This window comes from Rhinichthys klamathensis, unplaced genomic scaffold (genome assembly GCF_029890125.1).
Source record: "Rhinichthys klamathensis goyatoka isolate OS25496 unplaced genomic scaffold, OSU_Roscu_1.1 h1tg000481l_1, whole genome shotgun sequence".
Lineage (NCBI taxonomy): Eukaryota > Metazoa > Chordata > Actinopteri > Cypriniformes > Leuciscidae > Rhinichthys > Rhinichthys klamathensis.
This window is the reverse complement of record NW_026606968.1, coordinates 486,600-508,870: the sequence shown is the minus strand read 5'-3', so window position 1 is coordinate 508,870 and position 22,271 is coordinate 486,600. Positions and strand designations below refer to the sequence as shown.

Sequence of the window (22,271 nt, the reverse complement as noted above, 5' to 3'; positions counted from 1 at the left end):
TAGCCGGATCTACTTCTCTCTATGGCGAGTCACGCGGGTACTGTGCTACTCCGCAGCGGTTTAAAATAGTCCGAATATAAACACGTATTATAGGCGTACCGTAGTGATTCAGGATAAGACTAAAACACCGGCTGGAAGATGGATTCATGATGTACTCGCTCATTATATACATTTTGTGAATTTTTAATTAAAACCGTTACTAGTTGGTAGTGTACCTCCATTAACAGCTACTCAACTAAAGTGAAAGTAAGTTATTAGAGCTCACCTGTCGACATTTTAAGCAGGTAAAATACCAATACGACACGGAGAAACAGCATCAAAGTGTTTAATAGAAACGTTACGCAGGAATTTCCTTTCAAATCTTTTTAATGTTAAAGCTGGAGGATTTGAGATCCTGTATCTTGTAAAAGTTTTATCAAGGTGAGTGTTCATGTGTGACTTCCTCATATTAATATGAATCTCTGGAGGACATTTTAAGTGATTGTTTGTTTTATATGAAATCTTTAATTAAGGGTTTCTTTCACTTCAATGTTTCTTTGTGTGTTTGGTGATGTCTGTGATTCTTCAGGAGTTTAACAGCATGTGTGTGAACATGAGCTTGAGTTAACACAGTCACATGATCCTTTTACTCACACACTCCACATATGTTCAGCTAAATTATTAATGTTTAATCATTTAATGTACCCAGCAAACACAAAAACGTTGCAAAAACGTTTTTTTCACGTCGTGAAAAAGTTGTCACAACGTTTTTATCCGACGTATTTAATACGACAGATGTCGGGTTTTTTAGACGTTATAAATACGTATTTTCACAACGTGGTTGAAACATTTTTTTAACGTTATAAATACGTATTTTCACAACGTGGTTGAAACATTTTCTTAACGTTATAAATACGTATTTTCACAACGTGGTTGAAACATTTTCTTAACGTTATAAATACGTATTTTCACAACGTGGTTGAAAAATTTTTTTAACGTTGCTTCGACGATATGCGTCACCCCTGTGACGTTTTAAAAACGTCAATATTCTGCCTTATGTGGTACTTTTTTCCTATTGGTTTTAACAACGTTCACCCGAAACTCGAGAAATTCACGGAAAGAACATGTTAATCAAAACCTGAGATGTTTCCATCCTTGGATGTAGTCTACAAGCGTTTGTAGCAGCAGACTATGTTCTGCAACTGCTGCTACGTCCGTCTTCCAAGATTCCAGTGTGAAGAGTAATCGATCCAGTGGGCTATAAACTCATCTTTAACACAATTCTTTCTGGGACCCGTTAAAAACATAGAGAAATCACTGGACACAAAACATAAAAGGTAAGCAAATTCTTTAGAATTTATTGATTAATAACACAATATGATTGATATATTACTAATTTTAGAATAAATAATGCTACAGTATATAGTGTATATATATATATATATTAGGGGTGGAACGGTACACAGTCACGGTTCGGTTCATAACTCGGTTCAGACATCACGGTTCGGTACGATTTCGGTACAGTGGAGGGAAAAGCAAAACAAAAATGCAGAAGGCATTGTATTATTAAAATAAGTTTTATTAATAAAGTCATAGAACCAGTTTATTCGTAGTGCACTGACAATAGTTTAATATAATTAGTTTATTAATTAAATTAATAAAAAGACAAAAAGACCTTGCAATATGTTTGGTAATTGTACCTAAATTTAAAATTAATTTGCTATATTTCAGATCACTATATTTGTTTTCCTTAATTTTAATTAACATTATTAATTAACAATGTAACATTATTCTAATCTGAATTATAAATAATTGATTTCTGTAAAATAATACTACCATTAAAAACACATTCGATTTTCTTTTTTAATCAATGTAGAATGTGTAAGATTAGTGCTCCGAGGACAAGAAATGGAAACCAATGCAATATGATGAATGTCCAAAAGATGGGACCCACAGACTGTTTTGAAATGGAGTTGGATACATATGTTCATTGCGGTCACACCAAACGCGAATAGAGCGTCAAATTCGCGTCTAGTTCGACGCTAGTCCAAAGCGAATAGGACGCGCGTTCAGAGCTAAGCCGATGGTACAGATTATGTTTATTATTTATTAAATATTATTTATTTTTATACCATGTATTCTCCGTGTAAATTCGTGCACCGAACCGTGACGCCCGTACCGTTTCGGTTCGGTTCAATACGAATACATGTACCGTTCCACCCCTAATATATATATATATATATATATATATATATATATATATATATATATATATATATATATATATATATATATATATATATATATTATTATTATTATTATAAGAAACAAAACAACAATTTTGATAAATCATTTGATAAAACACATGGACATTTTTAAAGAATTATATACAAATTAGTAATATTTAATCATATGGTTGATCAATAGTGCTTTAGAGATGATGATCAGCTCCACTCTGCTACGGTGCAGGGCATCAGCATGGAAGGATCTAGGAACACAACAAACCATTTGTCACAGAGCCAACAATATTATTATACAATGCCAGGTTAATTAAAAGGAAAGAAGCTACAGCAGAGGTGAAATGCAGAAAAGAGAAAGAATGAAAAGAATATACAGAAAATAATTTCTTAATTAGGATAACATAATTTGTTTTTGGGTTTACTTATTCATTTAATATTGATCATACAGTGTAACTTACGTTTGAATATCAAAACCTTCTTAAAATAAATTAAACAAATAAAAAATGTAAATTTGAGAAATAAAAAAAATCAGAAAATAACAGATGCATGGTGATATAGGTGAAACATTGTGATAAAATGGATATGAGGTTATTTATTGAGCTTCCTCGGTTCACCTGTGTTTCCTAGCGCTAACTTACTTCTCTGACAGCAGCTTTCTTCAGAAATGTTGAAGTCGCGGAGCTTTCTCTCTGTTATGGGTTATTTTGTTACTACTGAAATCACAGAAAAATGTTTTTTTTTTTTTTTCAATATTTGTTTACCATTGAGCTAGTTTCAGCCAATTTTCTCGCTCCGTGTAACGTTAAGAACATCACACCGATTAACTGTTAACGTTACATACGTTTATGTTTACGTTTTTGTTAAATAACATTACACATATGAGATGATTAAAAGCCCAAACTTTCATATATAAAAGCTCAACCGAGTTAACGTTAACGTTAGCTTTACGTTAGCTACCTCTTCTGAAAACGGTTGAGATGCTAACGGACTTTTCCCGAAGACACTAAACCGTGTCTATAAAGTAAATATTCAACAGAAGCGTGTCAATTACAAGTAAGAGAAATGTCAAAAACAGTTGTGTGTATTATTCGTGTGTTTTTAGAGACTAATCTCACCTGAAAGCAGTGAAAACAACAGCGAGAGAGGGAGTTTTGCTGTCTGCCAGTAGCAGTGGTCCCCCGCCGTTTCCATGGCAACTCTGCGCCGCGGCCGCTCCAGTGTTTGAGAGCGACTCGAAAGTTCACGCGCACGACCATTGATTACCACCACGTTAAAATCGTGCAGCACTTTAATACAAATCTAATTAATATTACATTATGAATGTAGAACTGATTTTGGAGATCTATGACTAGTTCATAGGTGCAATGGCCTATGCCCACACATAATATACTGCGGTCACAAGAATAATAGAAATAAAATAAAAACTTTTGACCGCATTAGTTATTCATTAGTTATTTTTTCTAAAGTATAGGCCTACTTCTGGTAAGTGTAAATTGCTTTTACTCCCGGCTAAAATTAAAAAGATGTCTGTGAAAAATAGTTTAATTTAATTTAATGCATTTATGGTGAGATTATATTTTCATGTTCATTTTAACCACGAACCATGCGCTGTCACTTTAATTCATCGCGTGCAGCCATTCATCCCTTTAAAACGAACGATAAATAGTGCTGATCGATCATGTATGAGATGGAGAATTTTAAATTGTGCAGCCTACAGGCTACAGCTCTACTAGCCCTATGCCCAAAAAGAACAGCCATTTGTGCCCATTTCTCATATTTTTATCACATCCTTTATCAAAATGGTTATAGGCCTATTATTTTTTATAAGTTAATAAAGAGCCTATAAATTACATGAAAAATAGCACTATTATCCAAAGAGAGTTTTTAAGGGATCATGTGTTGTCTTGTAGACACAATCCAATGCAATGCAATAGATTTTTTCTATTAATAGATAAAATATAAATAATTAAATTTTTACATTGTTCATTTTCATTAACTCAAACTTACATAACTTTTTTTCTGTTTCACTTTCATAATTTATTTCACTTCTACAATAATCTGGCAAATGTCTTCTTTAAAACAAGACCAACCATAGGTCTATATTCCAAAGCATTCTTGACTTACAACCATTTAAGTTTGGATAGTGATTTTCATGTCGAAATATTTTCATATTTTCTATGCGAAAATAATAGAATTTTTATTTTATTTAAAATAAAATAAAACAAACAAACAAACAAAAAACTTGACAAAAATAGTCTTTGAGAATCACTTATTATAAATTAAAATCCACAACCTGAAAAAAATAGGCAAACATGTGCAAAAACAACTAGAATTCACAAGCCTTTCTGTATACACAAGTTTATGAGCCGTTTCCGCTCTACATCCTAAACTCCTCCCGTCGATGCAACCCACTTCCGTTCTGGCGGGCTGGGTTTGTTTTGCTAGCTAGCTCCGACAAAGCGCTGATATCGCAGTGACATAACAATTACAACATGAAGAAAGGTGGTTCGGGAACGATGTGTGTGATAGTTGGTTGTAAACACTCGAGAAAGCACCTGAACGAGTGGTTAGATAGAGAGTCCTACGACCGCAAACCAGCTACGAAGAGGTCCATGCGCTCCATTGTTTACACACAAACACACTCACACAGTATCGCGCCCGCGCCTCTCTCTCACACACAGTTCGATCGCCTAATTATTATCATCATGGCTCACACACACACACACACACACACACTTTGCACTCTAGCTAAGAAGCCTATGATATAGTTCGGATCGTCAGGAGGACATTCACTGACAGCGCGTTCTCTTTTGTCTTGTCGCGCATGAGTGGTTAAAGCATTTGCGTGAATAAGAGAATGGTCATAACCCTAGCAAAAGGATGACAGAAAGAACAGATGTTGCGTTTGCATTAAATATTTTAACACGTTAAAGCTGGACAAAAATGAATCGGGAAAATATTTTTCTCACGGCCGCACGCCGGAGATCCGGCACGGTGGCGAAAAGTGATTGCATTATTTATTGCAATAAGTAGAGGCTTCAATCGTTTTGTTGTAAGTAGAATAGGCTACTGCATTTTAAGGGGTTAGTTTCGACATTTAAAGGTATTTTAACCGGTAAAATGGTTGGTTGGTACACAGCAGGTAAAACAATGCAGAGTCATAAGGATAATTGCAAAAGAGATCATGTCTTTATTTATAGCTCAGCAGTAAGTCATGTTATAGGTTACAGTCCGTTTTCCAAATACAAACACGTATTCCATCCGCAACAACATGCTTCTTTTATTTCCTATAATCATGTAAATGTCTTCCCTGATTAAGCTATAAACTGCAAACACTTATTTAGCCACAATTGTTGTTATTATGTTAAAAGAAACATTAAAGTAACACACAGATACATTTGCTATTACCACGGACATAAACTGATAGTTATTTGCACGTTATGTCTGTTTTATCTAGCTGTGTATGACATGACACAACCGACTTTGTTGCTGTGCAGATATTGATATGCCTCGACGGCTTTCAGATTGTCCAATTGCTTTTCCATCTATTGCCATGGATTGCACGAAGTAGGAGCAAATCTCGCTGTACGTTATGCTGGGCCACGTCGTCATGTTAGTGTTCTGCACTGAATTCGGGTGGGGGATAGTAACGCCATCTCCAGTCGTGGAACCGTCGCTGTGTACACCGGCAGACGCTGTGTGCAAACCTCTTCCGGCGGAAATGAAGTGCATTTAAGTAGAGTTATGGCGGCGCCCATGATTTGGCGCGTAAACTTGTGTATAGAGGCTGTAAATCCATCTAGTGGTTAAAATATGATATTGCATGATAATTATGCTCACTACATCCACCAGATGGCTCCAATGTGATTTAAAAGAATGTTTTCTATAGGCCAAGGATCCACTTTAACCTGAAATACAGCATTAATTAAAAAATAATAAAAATAATATATATATATATACATTTTCTATTATATTCAATGGGAAAAAATTGATCATAATTATTGCCTAAATATTAATTATTTTCATAAAATTCTCTCAAAACACCACAAAAAAAAAAAGAGAGAAAAAATATTATTGAACAAAAATGAATTTCATTGATTTTACTGAAAAAAAATAAACATTGATTTCAGGGGTCCGTTCACTTTTGACCGCGAAGGTCCTGAGTGTGACTGGAAAACGAAGAACCCCACACGAATGACGACGCATTTAGACGTCCAGGGACGCGCAGAAGAAACGTGGAGTTCACGGTCAGAAGACGTCGAAGACGTCCGTTCAATCATTTTGGAACTATTTTTCAACCATGACGGGACGTGCCGATCGGACGTCTTTTCAACGGTCATTAAACCTCCAAATGTTTGCTGGGAGAGTAAGCATTCACATATCACCTCTAAGTCCTTTTGATACTTGATAATCATCCATGCCTACAGCGGTCTCGTCTAGGCTACTCGGTCAATGAAGAATCGCTTTGATTTTAAAATGTTATTATATTTTATACACAAACAGAACGTAGCCTACCATTGGAGATTTGGCATGGTTGTATTATAGGCCTACTGACGTGACGTTTCTTTTAAAACCTATTTCAACGTGCAGACTACGTTATTTTAACACCTAAATAAAACGTCTCGCCAAAGTTGCATTTTGGTCGGGTTTTGTTTTCGTAGTAGACAGACGTGATATTTACGTTTTTTGACTACCCAAAGAAAACATACCTGGTTGGTATTTTCACAACGTTTCTAAAACGTTTTATTTTGGTACATTATTATTATATTTTTTAGGTGTGGTTTCTTAAACGTTTTTAAAACGTTGCACTGCAACATTACCTAATTGCAACCAAAAAACAACGTTGTGAAATGTTGTAAAAACGTTACGTGTTTGCTGGGTATTTTCACAACGTTTCTAAAACGTTTTATTTTGGTTACATTATTTTTTTATATGTAGGTGTGGTTTATTAAACGTTTTTAAAACGTTGCACTGCAACATTACCTAATAGCAACCAAAAAACAACGTTGTGAAACGTTGTAAAAACGTTACGTGTTTGCTGGGTAGTGTATGAATGTTTCTTCATCAGAGTCAGTGGAGGAGATCAAACTCATCAGATTCTCCTGCATCTTCATCATGGCTGATTCACAAGCATCCAGAGATGGAGATTTCTCTCCAGGACGCAGGTACTTTCAACAAACACTGTTAAATATTGTGTCACATCACAGAAAAATATCAGTTTGCCTGTTTTTGTTTTAAACCTAGCATGAAAAAAAAGAAATAATGAAAGATTAATGTTAATATTAATATGGTTCCTCTCATAAAGAATGAACACAGTAATGTAGAGGATTAAACTGAATCTGTTCTGTGTTCCAGTTCAGTCCAGCAGAAGAGCTCAAACCCAGAGTCCAGCTGTGTGTCTGTGAAGAGGAACCGCTCTATGGAGCCGCCAATAACGTTTAAGAGTGGAGACACACGGCCTGATCTCAGGTATATCACTTCTACAGTATGCTTATAGTATTTGATATTTTATGAAATTATAATTAATATACAGCAATCATTATTATTTTATATGAAAAATTAAGAATTGTATTTTATTGACAAAATATTTTAGTTTTAACATTTTAATCTGTCATATGGTCGTGTTACGATGTGCCTCACCTATGGGACATGTTGTCACATTTCACTTCCATTCTTTCAGTGGAAATAAAGAAAAAAGTACACACTGAATTAATGAAACAAAACCACATAATTGTTCTAAACGTGTGAAATTAATGGGGGAAAATAAATACTCTGAACCCCAAGTGTATTTACTCAAGCTGAGAAAGTAAAAAAGTGTTAGGTTGTGCCCCGCTCTCCCCTATCATTTCTATAAAAGTGTTGCTTATAGTATGACATTTTTGAATTAGAAGCAACATTTATCAGTCAGTCATTTTATTACTTGCAATGACATCAAGTAAATGTAAGCTGAGAATTTTTCCACATTTATATAATGTAGTATTAGAATTAAGCAGATTGTTCAGAAAGTTTGTAACAACACTCCCTGGTGTTTCCTAAGACAGAAGATTCCTGTAAAAGTGCACAACATTTATAAGTCTGTCTGCTTTTTATTTTATTTAGTTTGAAAACCAGTTCAGTCCAGCAGAAGAGCTCAAACCCAGAGTCCAGCTGTGTGTCTGTGAAGAGTGACTGCTCTATGAATCCGCCAATGAAGTTTAAGAGTGGAGACACACGGCCTGATCTCAGGTATATAATATAATTCTATAAAAGTTATGATTATAGTATTTGATTTTTTTAAATGAAATTATTATTAATATACAGCAGTTTAATGATCTGGATTTGAACCAATGAATTTTAAGTTGAAATCCTGTAAGTTTCAGTCTATTAATGATGATCATTGTGCTCTTGTGTAAAGCTCTATGTATTGTATTGTTAATACATTCACACACTGTAAAAGCTGTTGGTCTGTTACTCAGTTAATGACACAATTACATCAATATCAGTGTGTCTGATTCTTTACCCTCTTCATTCTGATTTAAGGTCAAATCTTCCATCCAGACCAGTTAAAAACAAAACTGTGTTCAAGCCTGTGATTCAACCACAAGACTTTAATGAAAGCATGTGTCCTGGTTTCAGGTAAAATGCAGGACTTTTGTTGTTGTTTAATTTTAGGTGTTTCAATCCACATCACACATCACTCAAACACATGATTAATGATTTAAACATTTCAGAAAACTAATGATGTTCTGTATCCTATAATACAGCAAACAAATAATATATTGTGTAATTTATGGTTATTTACTTCTCTGACTTGTGTAATAATGTGGTATTTTAATCTTACAGCCATGACTCTAAACCTGCTGAAGTCCTCAACACATTGAGATCAAATCTGAGACAGAAGTGTGAGTGTGTGTGTGAGGGAATATCAAAGCAGGGAAACCCAACACTCCTGAATGAGATCTACACAGAGCTCTACATCACAGAGAGTGGAAGTGGAGAGATCAATAATGAGCATGAGGTGAGACAGATTGAGACACAGTCCAGGAGAGCAGAAACAGAGGACACACCGATCAAATGCAGTGACATCTTTAGACCTTTACCTGGACAAGACAAACCCATCAGAACTGTGCTGACAAAGGGAGTCGCTGGCATTGGGAAAACAGTCTCTGTGCAGAAGCTCATCCTGGACTGGGCTGAAGGGAAAGAGAATCAGGACGTCCAGCTCATATTCCCACTCGCTTTCAGAGAGCTCAACTTGATGAAGGACAAAACACTCAGTCTCTCAGATCTTCTTCATCGCTTCTTCCCTGAAAGCAGAGAAATGGCCATATCCAGTGATGAGTATAAAGTGCTGTTCATCTTTGATGGTCTGGATGAGTGTCGTCTGTGTCTGGATTTTCAGAGCGATGTGAGGTTGTGTGATGTGACTGAATCCGCCTCAGTGGACGAGCTGCTGACGAACCTCATTGTGGGGAATCTGCTTCCCTCGTCTCTCATCTGGATCACCTCCAGACCAGCAGCAGCGGATCTCGTCCCCTCTGAGTGTGTCCATCGAGTGACAGAGGTACGAGGCTTCAGTGACACACAGAAGCAGGAATACTTCAGGAAGAGAATCAGTGATCAGAGTCTGGCCCACAGGATCATCTCACACCTGAAGTCCTCAAGGAGCCTCTTTATTATGTGCCACATCCCAGTGTTCTGCTGGATCTCAGCCACTGTTCTAGAGGAGATGTGCAGTGGAGCAGAGAGAGGAGAGATTCCCAAGACTCTCACTCAGATGTACACACACTTCCTGCTCATTCAGACCAACATCAAACATGAGAAGGACTATGAGAAGAAAGTGAAAGATGAAGACATGATTGTCAAACTGGGGGAACTGGCGTATCGGCAGCTTGTGAAAGGCAACCTGATCTTCTATGAGGAAGACCTGAGCGAGTGTGGCATTGATGTGGCAGAAGCATCAGTTTACTCAGGATTGTGCACTCAGATCTTCAGAGAGGAGTTGGGCTTGTGTCAGGGGAAAGTCTTCTGCTTTGTTCATCTGAGCATTCAGGAACATCTAGCAGCTCTATATGTGCATCTCTCCTTTATCAACAATAACATCAATGTGTTTGACCAGATTACCAAACCAACTAATGGAGGCAAAGTGTCCCTATCTGATCTCCATCAGAGAGCTGTGGATGAGGCTTTACACAGTAGAAATGGGCATCTGGACCTTTTCCTTCGTTTCCTTCTGGGTCTGTCAGTGAAGTCTAATCAGAGTCTCTTACAAGAACTAAAGACACAGACAGCAAACAGCTCTCACAACCATGAGGAAACAGTTTACTATATTAAAGAGAAGATCAGTGAGAATCCCTCTCCAGATAAATACATCAATCTGTTTCACTGTCTGAATGAACTGGGTGATCTTTCTCTAGTGAACGAAGCTGAACCTCATACGAGCCACTATGGAGGATTACGTGCTGTGAAACTCTCCTCGTCTCAGTGGTCAGCTTTAGTGTTTGTGTTGTTGTCCTCAGAGGAGACACTGCAGAGGTTTGACCTGAAGAGATTTATTGGAGCCAGAAATGATGGGTAAGTAACACTGAGTGCAATCATTACAGTCTAAAACATTATGAACAAAGAGAAACTCAGAGATCAGAGGTGTTTAAATCACGGGGCTCAGACTGATTTCTGGGATATTGATCATAATTTGCGGGTGTTTCTCAAACCGTGGCTGTGTCCTAGTAAGGCTGCATATCTCGACTGCCACGTCATCAAGCGCCTCTGAAGGCCGTCTCAGTTTGAAGGATCTTTTGAAAACAGACTTCATTTTGTGTCTTTAATTCAGATCATTTTGAAGGATGCATCAAGTGTGTCCTTCCTGTTCTTCAATCTCCCACAATCCTTTGCACACATTCCAGTTCATGTAGAAGAACTGATGGAAACGAGTCGGCACTGAGTTTATCTGAGTTCATTATGAAATGTAAGACACAGATAATGTATTCGGAGATGAAGGCATACATGTTATCTTATGTTTCTGTGTAAATGAATCACTGAACACTAAACTGACAATAATGTAAGACACTGGGAGACACAGACGGCTGTCGTTCACTGTATTACAGTAATAAAACAGCAAGTTAATATAAAGATATTTAATAGAAAGTATTTTTCCTAAATGAAGTTTTAATAGTAACAGCAAGTGGACGTCCGCGGATCCTCCTGATGATGATAATGACGTCACGCGGACGGCCAAAGTAAACTTGATAAAACAGTGAATGTCCTTGATGGCGTTCCTGGAGGCGTTCAGCTCTTCACAGCGGCTCTTCAAAACTGGCTGTAAAACATAAATCTGCATTGTTTATCCTTTTGATCTTTCATTCAAAAAACTGCCCAAAATCTAATCTTTCATCGAAGTTAAAGAATTGAAAGTGTGGGGGAAATCACATTATGAAACAAATACTTTTCTCCAAAACATGTTGGCCACAATTATTGGCACCCTTTTATTAAATACTTTTTGCAATCTCCTTTTGACAAGATAACAGCTCTGAGTTTTCTCCTATATCGTCAAAGCTTTATTAAGGACACACATGGTCCAAACACAAACAGTTACACAACATAAACAGTAACAGACAAATACAAACAAAACAACAACCCAATATGACATGTTTCCATATAGGCTAAAACACCAATGGTTCCACATACTAGAGGAGAACCTGACTGAACTCAGGGCCGGATTCGTCAATGTTGAAATGATGCTGTTTGCAGAATCTAATAACCTACACATACATCTGTACATGAGATTGTGCAGAACAGCAGAACAGGTGCACACGCCAACACTGACAAACATCTGCACTACTCCATCGTGGCTCCTATAACGCCTGATGAGTTTGGAGAACACCTGACCTGAGATCAGAGACCATTCCTGCATACAGACTCTCTCCAGATGGGGACTTTCAATTCTTCAGCTATTTTCTTACAGCCTCTTTCTATTTTGTGATGCTCAACAATCTTTTGATGCACATCAGGGGCCGTATTCACAAAGAATTTTATCTTACCACTAGGAGTACTCCTAAATCGCACTAAAATATTTTAGCTAGGAGTTTTCTCTTAAAAGTTATTCACAACGCCTTTCAGACCTACTCTTAGTAAGGAAAAATTACAACTCCTAAACTAAGAGTGAGTCTTCGTTGCTATGGATGACGTCAATTCTCATGCACGAGCTTCCTCGCAATGATCACGGTGATTGGTTGTTAGATGACAGGGCCATCATGCGGAGCATAACACAGACGCAACAAATCATGTCCTACACAAAATAATAATAGTAATTAGGGATGTCCCGATCAGGTTTTTTTGCCCTCGAGTCCGAGTCATTTGATTTTGAGTATCTACCGATACCGAGTCCCGATCCGATACTTATATAATACATAAAAAAAGAATAAAGAAGAGAGAAAAAACAGATCCAGGATGTTCCTTATTTTTTATTTAATTCACCTTATTTTAACATTCAACAACTCTGTTAACAAACAGAGCACTTCTGTGAGGTAGCTTGAACAATCAAGTAATAAATAACATACAATCTTCACTTTTGGACTTTAGTGCAACAGTAAATATAGAAAAAGTCTAATATAAAAACAAATAGCACCTCAACTTAAAATACCCAGCAGGCATGTAAACAAAAAATAAAAATGTTTTAAAAGTGTATAAAAAATAATGAGAATATATATATAGGCCTACATTAGGGGTGTAACAGTTCACAAAATTTGCGGTTCGGTTTGATACGATACAGCAAAAAGAAAGAAATGCCAGAGAAATTTCCTATTTATTAAAAGAAAAACTATTTTTAAATAAGTTTGAGTTTTCCTACATCTTGAAACTTTCAGGTTTATAAATGGGGGTAATCTTTGAAGGATGAACAAATAATGTTTTGGTAATCACATTAAAAATAACATTTAAATATATATTATTTGAGTTTTGAAATGCAATATTAAATCCATGTTCATTCACGGCACAATGTTTCTCCTGGTTCCCAGACTTCCCACGTCAGCGCTGTTTGATCTAATAGAGATCTACGGTTAATAACGGAGAAATGTGAATGCTTCTCACTAGATCTCGCAGAGATGTTATTACTTCAGTGGCGAATTCAAATGTTTTCTTCACTGGATCTCTTAGCACAGTGTCGCTTGATCTCGCGCTGCACAGATGTTGCTGGTCCGAACTGAAATGGTCCGTTAAGCACAATATAATGAGAAGCGCAGTTTCGTTCCGCTTTCATTACATTTGCCATTTGATGTTGCGCAACGTTGTGGTGATCGCGCCAGCGCGGATTTTGTCTGCAGGAAAAATGGTCCTAGGAATCGTTCGGTTTGTATGCATACCGAACCGGAAGCCTCGTACCGAAACAGTTCAATAATTACGAATACATGTACCGTTACACCCCTAATTTACATATATCCGAGTCCTGATCGGGAGGTAACGTCCGATTCCGATCGAGTCTGAAACCACGTGATCGGGCCCGATTTCCGATCGCGTGATCGGATCAGGACATCCCTAATAGTAATGTCATCGAAATGCATATATAATGACATGTTTGTGCAGGCCCCAGTGAAGTGTAATTCTAAAAAAGCAGAGAGAGAGAGAAAAGTCATGAATTCAATTCAATTAAATCAAGGTAGCCTAATACCCCAATGAAAACCGCCACTTGCCTAATAATGAAAAACGACACTTGCATTAACACTTGCTTGGTTAATTGACATCATATTAGCCTAAATAGACTACTTAAAGCAAGGAAATGTTGCTCCTATTGAAGTAATGTAACGGTGTGTTCACACCGAACGCGAATAGAGGGTCAAATACGCGTCTATCGCGTTTAGTTAGACGCTTGAACATTCGCTCGAGTTCAAATTTTTCAACTTGCGTGGAAGACATTCGCGGCAAACGCGTCGCCCAATTCGCGTCATTCGCAACGGCCGGCGCCAATGATGCGTCTATTCGCGTCTTTGCATTGACTTTGTATGTAATCTACTCGCGCAAATAATTAAATTCGCGTTCGGTGTGAACACACCATAATAGTTGAATGACGGTGGATTGAACTCGCCAAAACGGAAAAGAAAGCCCAACTGGACGCAGGATCAGTTACTGCTGCTGGCCCAAAAACATAATAAAAGTGAAATTCGGCACTGGGATATCAAGCAAAACTAAGCGTGAGACGTGGGAGAGGATTTGTTCGCAGATCAATGCAGCATTCCCGCTTGTGTCGCGGACCCCGGACGACTGCGAGAGGCGCTGGTGTGCTTTATGAATAGGTCTTAGTGAGTTAGGAGTCCTCTCGACTTCTTTTAAGCTGTCCCAGACTTAGGTGCTACTTTTAGGGCTAAAATGCTTCGTGAATTACTCTTAGTGAAAAAAATTAGGAGTCCTAAAGTTAGGAGTGACACGCCCATTATTTTTAGGAGTTGGTCCTAAATTCGCCAGTTAGGAGCTACTTTTAGCCTTAAAATTCTTTGTGAATACGGCCCCAGAACTATATTCTTTGGTTTTACTCATTGTAATGGATGATTAAGGGAATTTGGCCTTTGTGTTTCCTCATATTTAAACTCCTGTGAAACAGAAGTCATGGCTGGACAATTTCATGTTCCCAGTCCTCCTGGTGTGCTAAAAAAGGTAAACATTAATGGGAATATACTTATATTTTACTCGTAAAAAATTCTAGGGGTGCCAATAATTGTGGCCAACGTGTTTTGGAGAAAAACATTTATTTCATAAAGTGATCGAGGCTTCGTGAAACACTTCGAAACACCCCGACACCGTCTCCACGGTGACCCCTAGTGGTCAGAACAGTGTAAATGCAACAATAACCCGGGCCAAACATGCATAAAAAACCCTTTTACAAATCTATTGCAAATGTTTTATTGAAAGTTAAATCTTTCAAATGCAATTATCTAATTATCCAATAAGATTATTACATGATTAAGATTATATATAAGTGTATATATGTTCTTTTATCAATTGTCAGGGTTTGTTTTGTTAGTTCTATGAATGGCTCAGCTAAACAGGCCAAAAAGACTATGAACTACCATTATTCATTTTAATTATACTAATGTCTAACTAAATAGTCTACAAATGTATGAAACTGATCAGAGATGATGTAAACCCCACAGACACGTGTTCAGTGGTTCTCAGCGCCTCCTCATGATCATGGGTTGACAGAGATCATCAGCGCTGAAACATTGACATTCAAAAGTGTCCCGAAACAGTTGTGACGTAATGAAGCCTCGTTTCCTGAAATCACGTGACTCTGGCAGTTTGATACGCGCTCCGAACCATTGATTCAGAACACACGATCTGTAAAGGCTTGGAAGCTTCATGAAGCAGTGTTTTGAGATGGCCATCACTCCTGCACAGTGCTCTGGCATCTTAACTGCTGCTACACAACGCAACTAGGAGTATGAGCGGTTAAAGATGGCGGCCGCATTTCTGGCGCCCAGCGGCCAATAGAGCGTCTACCTCTATATCATGTGTGTGTCACACGGCCCCGATCAGACACTGACGAGTCGACTGAACTAACGTAACGTCTCGAAGTCCGAACCCGAAGACACGAGAGGCGCGAACAGACGTGATGCATTTGAAGTTGCAAAAGAAAGAGCGTCTCGGATCAGGAGGCGAGGGGAACTAACAGAACGCCATAGCCTGAACTTAAGACCCGACTCATCAATCAATTACACGTTTCCGTTTCTTATCATTTGGCTTTGGCTGCATTACCCCATAGTTTATTGTTATTTTTTCAATTGTAATCAACATTTTCGTAAGTACTAAATATATTGGGCCATTTAACATGATGTTTTAACCCTCTCAAGGCAGGCGTTGCTAATTTGCAACAGTTAAAAATTAACGACCTTATTACTCCAGATACATATTTTATGAGTTTTTTTTACTCAGAAGTACCACTGCTGGACTTGGTTGTCCATTAGCAACAAACAGTTTCCCACTTGCTCACCAGGTGGCAGTGTAGTCTCACTTCCAACATGTCTGTTTCCATGGGTTCCCTGAAACTGATTTTCTTGGCATCAATTTCGTGTAAGTATCACTATCAACCTCCATTAATTTGAAACTAAAACTGCATAAGAAGAATCATAAGTGTATATAGACACAGTAAATGCCAATTAGTAGATTTGATCTCTTCTGGATTTTTCCCCTGGTGCAGCTCTATTTCAACGTAGCAGATTTGCAACGTTTGGCCAGATAGGTACCACTGGATACCACATGCTTTATCTACTAGTTTGCCTATATTTTGAGCAACAGTTTATACTAGGGTTATGTTCCTATCACCAGTGTTTACGTATTACTTTAAAGTGTCACTGAGGGTATATCATATGGAAAATTTAATAATTTGGAGTGAATTTACACACAATCAGAGGCAGATTTGATCAAAAGCAATGGCACAATACCATGTTCATTTGACTGTGCAGTGAGGAAAACTGATGTAGCCTAAATTCCATGGCACTTTTATTAGTACAGATCATTGTGTCAAAGCATTTTTTTGGCAAACTACCTTACAGAATACTTTCTATGCAGGATTTGCAGGTTGTTATGGCAGGCAGACGAAAGATTTATTCAGCCAGGGAAGTCATCGAGTACATTTGCCTTCCTGATGGTACTTTATCTGACACAGAATCCATTCCAGACGATGAAATTGCTGATCCAGATTTTGAGGAATCTCCTGAAGCATACGAGTCTGACTCCAGCTTTGATGATGATATATCAGCTAATCTCAACCACCTTGATGTTGAAATTCATAACATACATGCAGACAGTGACACTGAGGTCCCAGATGACAATGAACCTCAGCCAGGCCCAGCTCCAGTCAACAAAGAGTTTTCTTGGAGGCAGAGGAAACGCCCAGCAGCTGACATAGACCCTTCATTCCGAGGACCTGCATTCTCACCTCCCCCAGACGAAATACCAAGTCCAAAGTGGTATTTTGATCAGTTCATGGACAAATCTGTGTTTGAACATATTTCTCACCAATCTAACTTGTATGCAGTTATGAAGAATGGCTCAGAACTGAAAACAACCCCTTCTGAAATAGAGCAATTCATTGGTTTACACATCTTGATGACTGTAGTACGTATGCCATCGTACCGCATGTACTGGCAGACGGCAACCCGCTACGACCCAATTGCAACAGTCATGGGACGTAAGCGATTTGATAATCTGCGTACATACATCCACATGAACGACAATACCAATGTGAAGCAAAAGGATGAGCCTGGATACGATCCATTATTCAAGGTGCGTCCAGTTCTTGAGAAAGTCCGTGCCAACTGTTTGAAGGTTGAACCAGAAGAAAACCACTCCATTGATGAGCAGATGATCCCCTTCAAAGGAAAGCTTGGAATGAAACAATATATCAAGAACAAGCCGCATAAATGGGGAATCAAGGTCTTTACTCGTGCAGGTGTCACTGGACTAGTCTATGACTTTGAAGTATACACTGGAAAAGGGACCGTGACCAATGAGCGTGGACTTGGTGTTGCCGGTGAAGTTGTGCTTCGTCTCGTATCAGAAGTTCCAAAAGGACTAAACTACAAGTGCTTCTTCGACAACTGGTTCACTTCCCCTGAACTCATTGTGGAACTGAAGAAAATGGGAATTCTAACAGTTGCTACCATCAATCGTAACCGTCTCCGTGGATGTACCCTCAAGAGTGACAAGGAACTCTCAAAGGCCGGGCGTGGTGCGTATGAAGTGAAATACGAAAAGACAAGCGGGATGTCCATCGTGAAGTGGTATGATAACAAGGCAGTGTTGCTGGCATCATCCTTCATTGGCCCTGAACCTGTTGAGAGATGCAGAAGGTGGTCGAAAGAGAAGAAGGAATATGTGGAAGTGGACAGACCCCACATTGTCAAGGTGTACAACCACAACATGGGAGGAGTAGACTTAGCAGACATGTTTGCAGCTCTCTATCGCATTGACATCCGCCCACGTCGTTGGTATCTGCGCATCTTGTACTACTTGATTGACCTATCACTGGTCAATGGTTGGCTCCTCTATCGCCGTCATCTCACCCAGAACCAGGAAAAGAAGTATATGCCACTTCTTGACTTCCGTGTGCAAGTTGCAGATGCCCTCATCAAGGTTGGCAAACAGGCTGACTTGAACAGTAGGAAAAGAGGACGACCGTCATTGGAAGATGATCCAACGTCCCATCAAGCTGCCCCACCTCCACCTCCACTTCAGAGGATCTCTGCACCATCGGTTGATGTCAGATTAGACCGATGCGATCATTTCCCCATCCATGCTGAGAAACGTGGACGATGCAGACTGTGCAAGAATGGCTACACGCAAACGGCCTGCCTGAAGTGCAAAGTACTTCTGTGCTTTACAAAAGACAAAAACTGTTTCTTGAAGTACCACATGACAAAGTGACTTGGAAACATGCCCTACTCAATGAGGATTTGAGATATTGGATTTGGATCCCCATATGGTTTTTGTTGTTGTTCTGCCACTAAAAAGCACTTTGTTACATTGTTTGAAAAGTTGTATATAAAAAGTTATTGTTCATATCATATTCAGTCGTCAGTGTCTAATAACCACACTGGGCCAATGTTGCAAATCTGCAACATCCTAGAATCACACACTGGGCCAATGTTGCAAATCTGCAACATCCCAGAATCACACACTGGGCCAATGTTGCAAATCTGCAACATCCCAGAATCACACACTGGGCCAATGTTGCAAATCTGCAACATCATATCATATTCAGTCATCAGTTTCTAATTAACACACTGGGCCAATGTTGCAAATCTGCAACATCCCAGAACGCCTTGCATGTGAAGTTCTCTCTAAAAAAAAAGTCAGGATTCTATTGTACTACCCCATATGATAATTTTCCCCAAATATCAGATTTTTCCTGTTACTAAAACTTAATTTGATCCTGAGAGGGTTAATTATGAAATCAACAAAAAGTTTCGTTCATTTTGCTAAACGAGATTCAAAGATCAGAGTCAGTAAAATGATCCAAACTTCCCACTACTAGTGTGTGTGTGTGTGTGTGTGTCTGTGTGTGTGTGTGTGTCTGTCTTTCTGTGTGTGTCTGAGTGTCTGTGTGTGTGTGTGTCTGTCTGTCTGTGTGTGTCTGAGTGTCTGTGTGTGTGTGGTCATGTTTATATTACATTGTGACCAAATGTCCCCACAAAGGTGGTAATATCTGAAATCCTTGTCCTTGTGGGGACATTTTTTGGTCCCCATGAGTAAACAGCTTATAAATCCTAATGAGTGATGTTTTTTGGAAATGTAAAAATGCAGAAAGTTTTCTGTGATGGGTAGGTTTAGGGGTAGGGTTAGTGTGTGTGTGTGTGTGTGTGTGTGTGTGTGATGGGTAGGTTTAGGGGTAGGGTTAGTGTGTGTGTGTGTTAGTGTAAGGGGACAGAATATACAGTTTGTACAGTATAAAAACCATTACGCCTATGGAGAGTCTCCACAAAGATAGTGGACCAGACATGTGTGTGTGTTTCTGTCTGTGTGTTTGTGTGTGTGTGCGTGTGTGTGTGTGTACGCGTGCTTGTGTGTCTGCGCATGCTTGTGTGTGTGTGTGTGTGTGCGCCAGTGCTGCTGCCCCAGTTAATGTGACTATCACAATTAGCTTACTTCTCATTTCAAAAACAACTTGTTTAACACAAAATACTTCTTGATTCATGAAAATATACGCATTTGACAGGACAAAATCTGATATGTCCAAATAGTGTTGTAGTGTAAATGTAGACTAATAGACCTTGACAAGCGACATTGACAAGAGAAAGAGAAACAAATCTGTGTTGCTGAATACGAGGCTTCTACAGTTATAGACACTAAAACAACTTTCCACACGTCCTTTATAAAGCAGTGTTTAATTAAAAACATATTTGAGGGTATTTATGAAGGTATAATGTATTATTTACTTATTTTATGAATTATTATTATTATTGTTAGCATTATTAATTAACTTATTTTTTTATTTTTTTCTATTAGTGTCCACCAAAACACAGCAGATGAAGTTCTCCAGAAGCTGATGCCTGTGGTTACAGCAACTAGATACGCTGTGTAAGTAACACTGAGAACAAGCATCACTGCTAAAACATTATAACAGTTCTTACTTAAACATTATACTTTAATGGTTTAACAAATAATATGAGTGTCACACTTCAGCTTTTAAACCCTCCACCTATCTGACCTGATTAATGATCTACGTATGTTATGAGGGTGAGGAAGGATGAACCCAATAGCAGACAGTAGTCAAGGCAACACGATTTATTAAACAAATAACCGGGAAAACAAAGCCCACGAGGGGGCAAAACAAGACAGGACTACGGTGACTAACTAGACAACGACACTGACAAAACACTAGAAAACAAACAACACTTCAAGAGAAACTAACAATGACTAGACTTTCAATGACTTTCAAAGACAAGACTTTCACAGGGTACTCACAAGTAACATTTGGCAATGAACCGACAAGAGACAGTGAAACACAAGGGGATAAAATAGGGAGACTAATCATGACATGACAGGTGACACAGATAAAGCAATAATGACTAAATCAGGATAACAAGGGGGCGGGGTAAAGAGACGAGACAACGCAAGCACATGGCCCAAACAAATGGCCATGTGCTGCACATGAAACATGGGTCTGCCATGATCCTGCCACAAGACCAGTGAAATCAAAGACAAGATGGCAGAATCATGAGAAAACCCCCACCTTAAGGAGCGGCTTCCAGACGCTCCTCAAGGGGAAACTAAACACAAGACAAGACAGACTGTGACATAGATAAAAACCAACAAAACATGTAAAACACTAACAATGGCAAACAGGAATAAACAATAACAGGGTTCGGGTGAAACATCAAAAACAACATACAAGGCAAAGGAGGTGGAGGAAACACAGAGTTCATGGGGGGAGGTCCAGGGTGGATGGGAGGACTGGGGGTATTGGGTCCACGGGAGGAGGGCTGAGGACGAGAACTCCGGGCAGGCTTGGACGGGGACACATGAGTAGAGGTCTTGGGAGAAACAGTCCGGGGCTTAGTGAGGACAGGGGAAACAAACGGAAGTCCAGGGACAGTGGGGACAGGAACAAATGGTGAAACAGTCCGGGGACTAGTGGAGACGGGGGAGACCGGGAAAACAGATGGGGATACTGCATTAGAGGGAGCAGCAACAGGCTCAGACATGGAGGACACAGAGGATAAGGTAACGGGACTCCTGACAGGGGACATGGCAGGCGACAGGGCAGGACTGGGTGTAGCGCTCACGGCGACAGGCTCAGGAGCAGCGCTCACAGGACCAGGCGTGGGTCTGACGCTCACTGTGGCAGGCGTGGGGGCTGCGCTCTCAGGAACCGGATCGAGTGCTGTGCTCACAGGGACAGGACCAGGTGCAGCGCTCACGGAGACATGCGTGGGTGCTGCGCTCACCGTGACAGGCTCGGGTGTTGAGGACAAGGCAGGACAGACAGGTTCAAGGATTTTGACAAGACTTGACAAATAATTAGCTAAAGCCTCAGCGGCAATGACAACAGGCATACTTTGACGAGCTGATACCGATCGCAGGACTGCTTCTGCAGCTTAATCGTCCGCAGCTCTCACAGCAGCTGACTTGGGATCGGCGCTCGCTGGAGCGGGCTCTGGGACGGCGCTCGCTGGAGCGGGCTCTGGGACGGCGCTCGCTGGAGCGGGCTCTGGGACGGCGCTCCAGCGAGCGCCGTCCCAGAGCCCGCTCCAGCGAGCGACGTCCCAGAGCCCGCTCCAGCGAGCGTCGTCCCAGAGCCCGCTCCAGCGAGCGAAGACAGAGACGGAGGACAAGAGGCTCCCTTCTTCCTCTTCTTCTTCCTGGGTCGCGGTGCAGAGGACGTAGCCGGGCTTGTGACCAGTTGCGGAAGCACAGCAGGGACTGCAGTCCCAGTGGAAGAGGACTCCGAAGTCGACTCCCACGACAGCCGTCTCTCTCGTTTGCCAAGTAGACCTTCGGGTCCGGATGACGTCACGGGAGTGGAACCAGCTTGATTCCCCTGGGAAACCGACGCCTAGGACACGACCCTCCGGAATCACTGGCAGC

General features: G+C 39.7%; 1 protein-coding gene across 50 annotated transcripts in view; it reads left to right on the top strand.

The window, feature by feature from the left end:
• Positions 1-22,271, top strand: part of LOC130072179 (protein NLRC5-like) — a 912,375-nt gene that overhangs the window by 469,159 nt on the left and 420,945 nt on the right. For 2 of the 50 annotated variants that reach the window (XM_056237194.1, XM_056237190.1), the window contains exons 13-17: positions 7,575-7,688; positions 8,319-8,444; positions 8,739-8,834; positions 9,042-10,772; positions 20,190-20,261. The exons of 45 other annotated variants lie outside the window; for them this stretch is intronic. In XM_056237194.1, coding sequence (XP_056093169.1) covers positions 7,575-7,688; positions 8,319-8,444; positions 8,739-8,834; positions 9,042-10,772; positions 20,190-20,261 — 2,139 coding nt within the window. The remainder of the gene's footprint in view (positions 1-7,574; positions 7,689-8,318; positions 8,445-8,738; positions 8,835-9,041; positions 10,773-20,189; positions 20,262-22,271) is intronic. 3 more of the 50 variants (XM_056237193.1, XM_056237192.1, XM_056237191.1) reach the window with 2 other exon arrangements.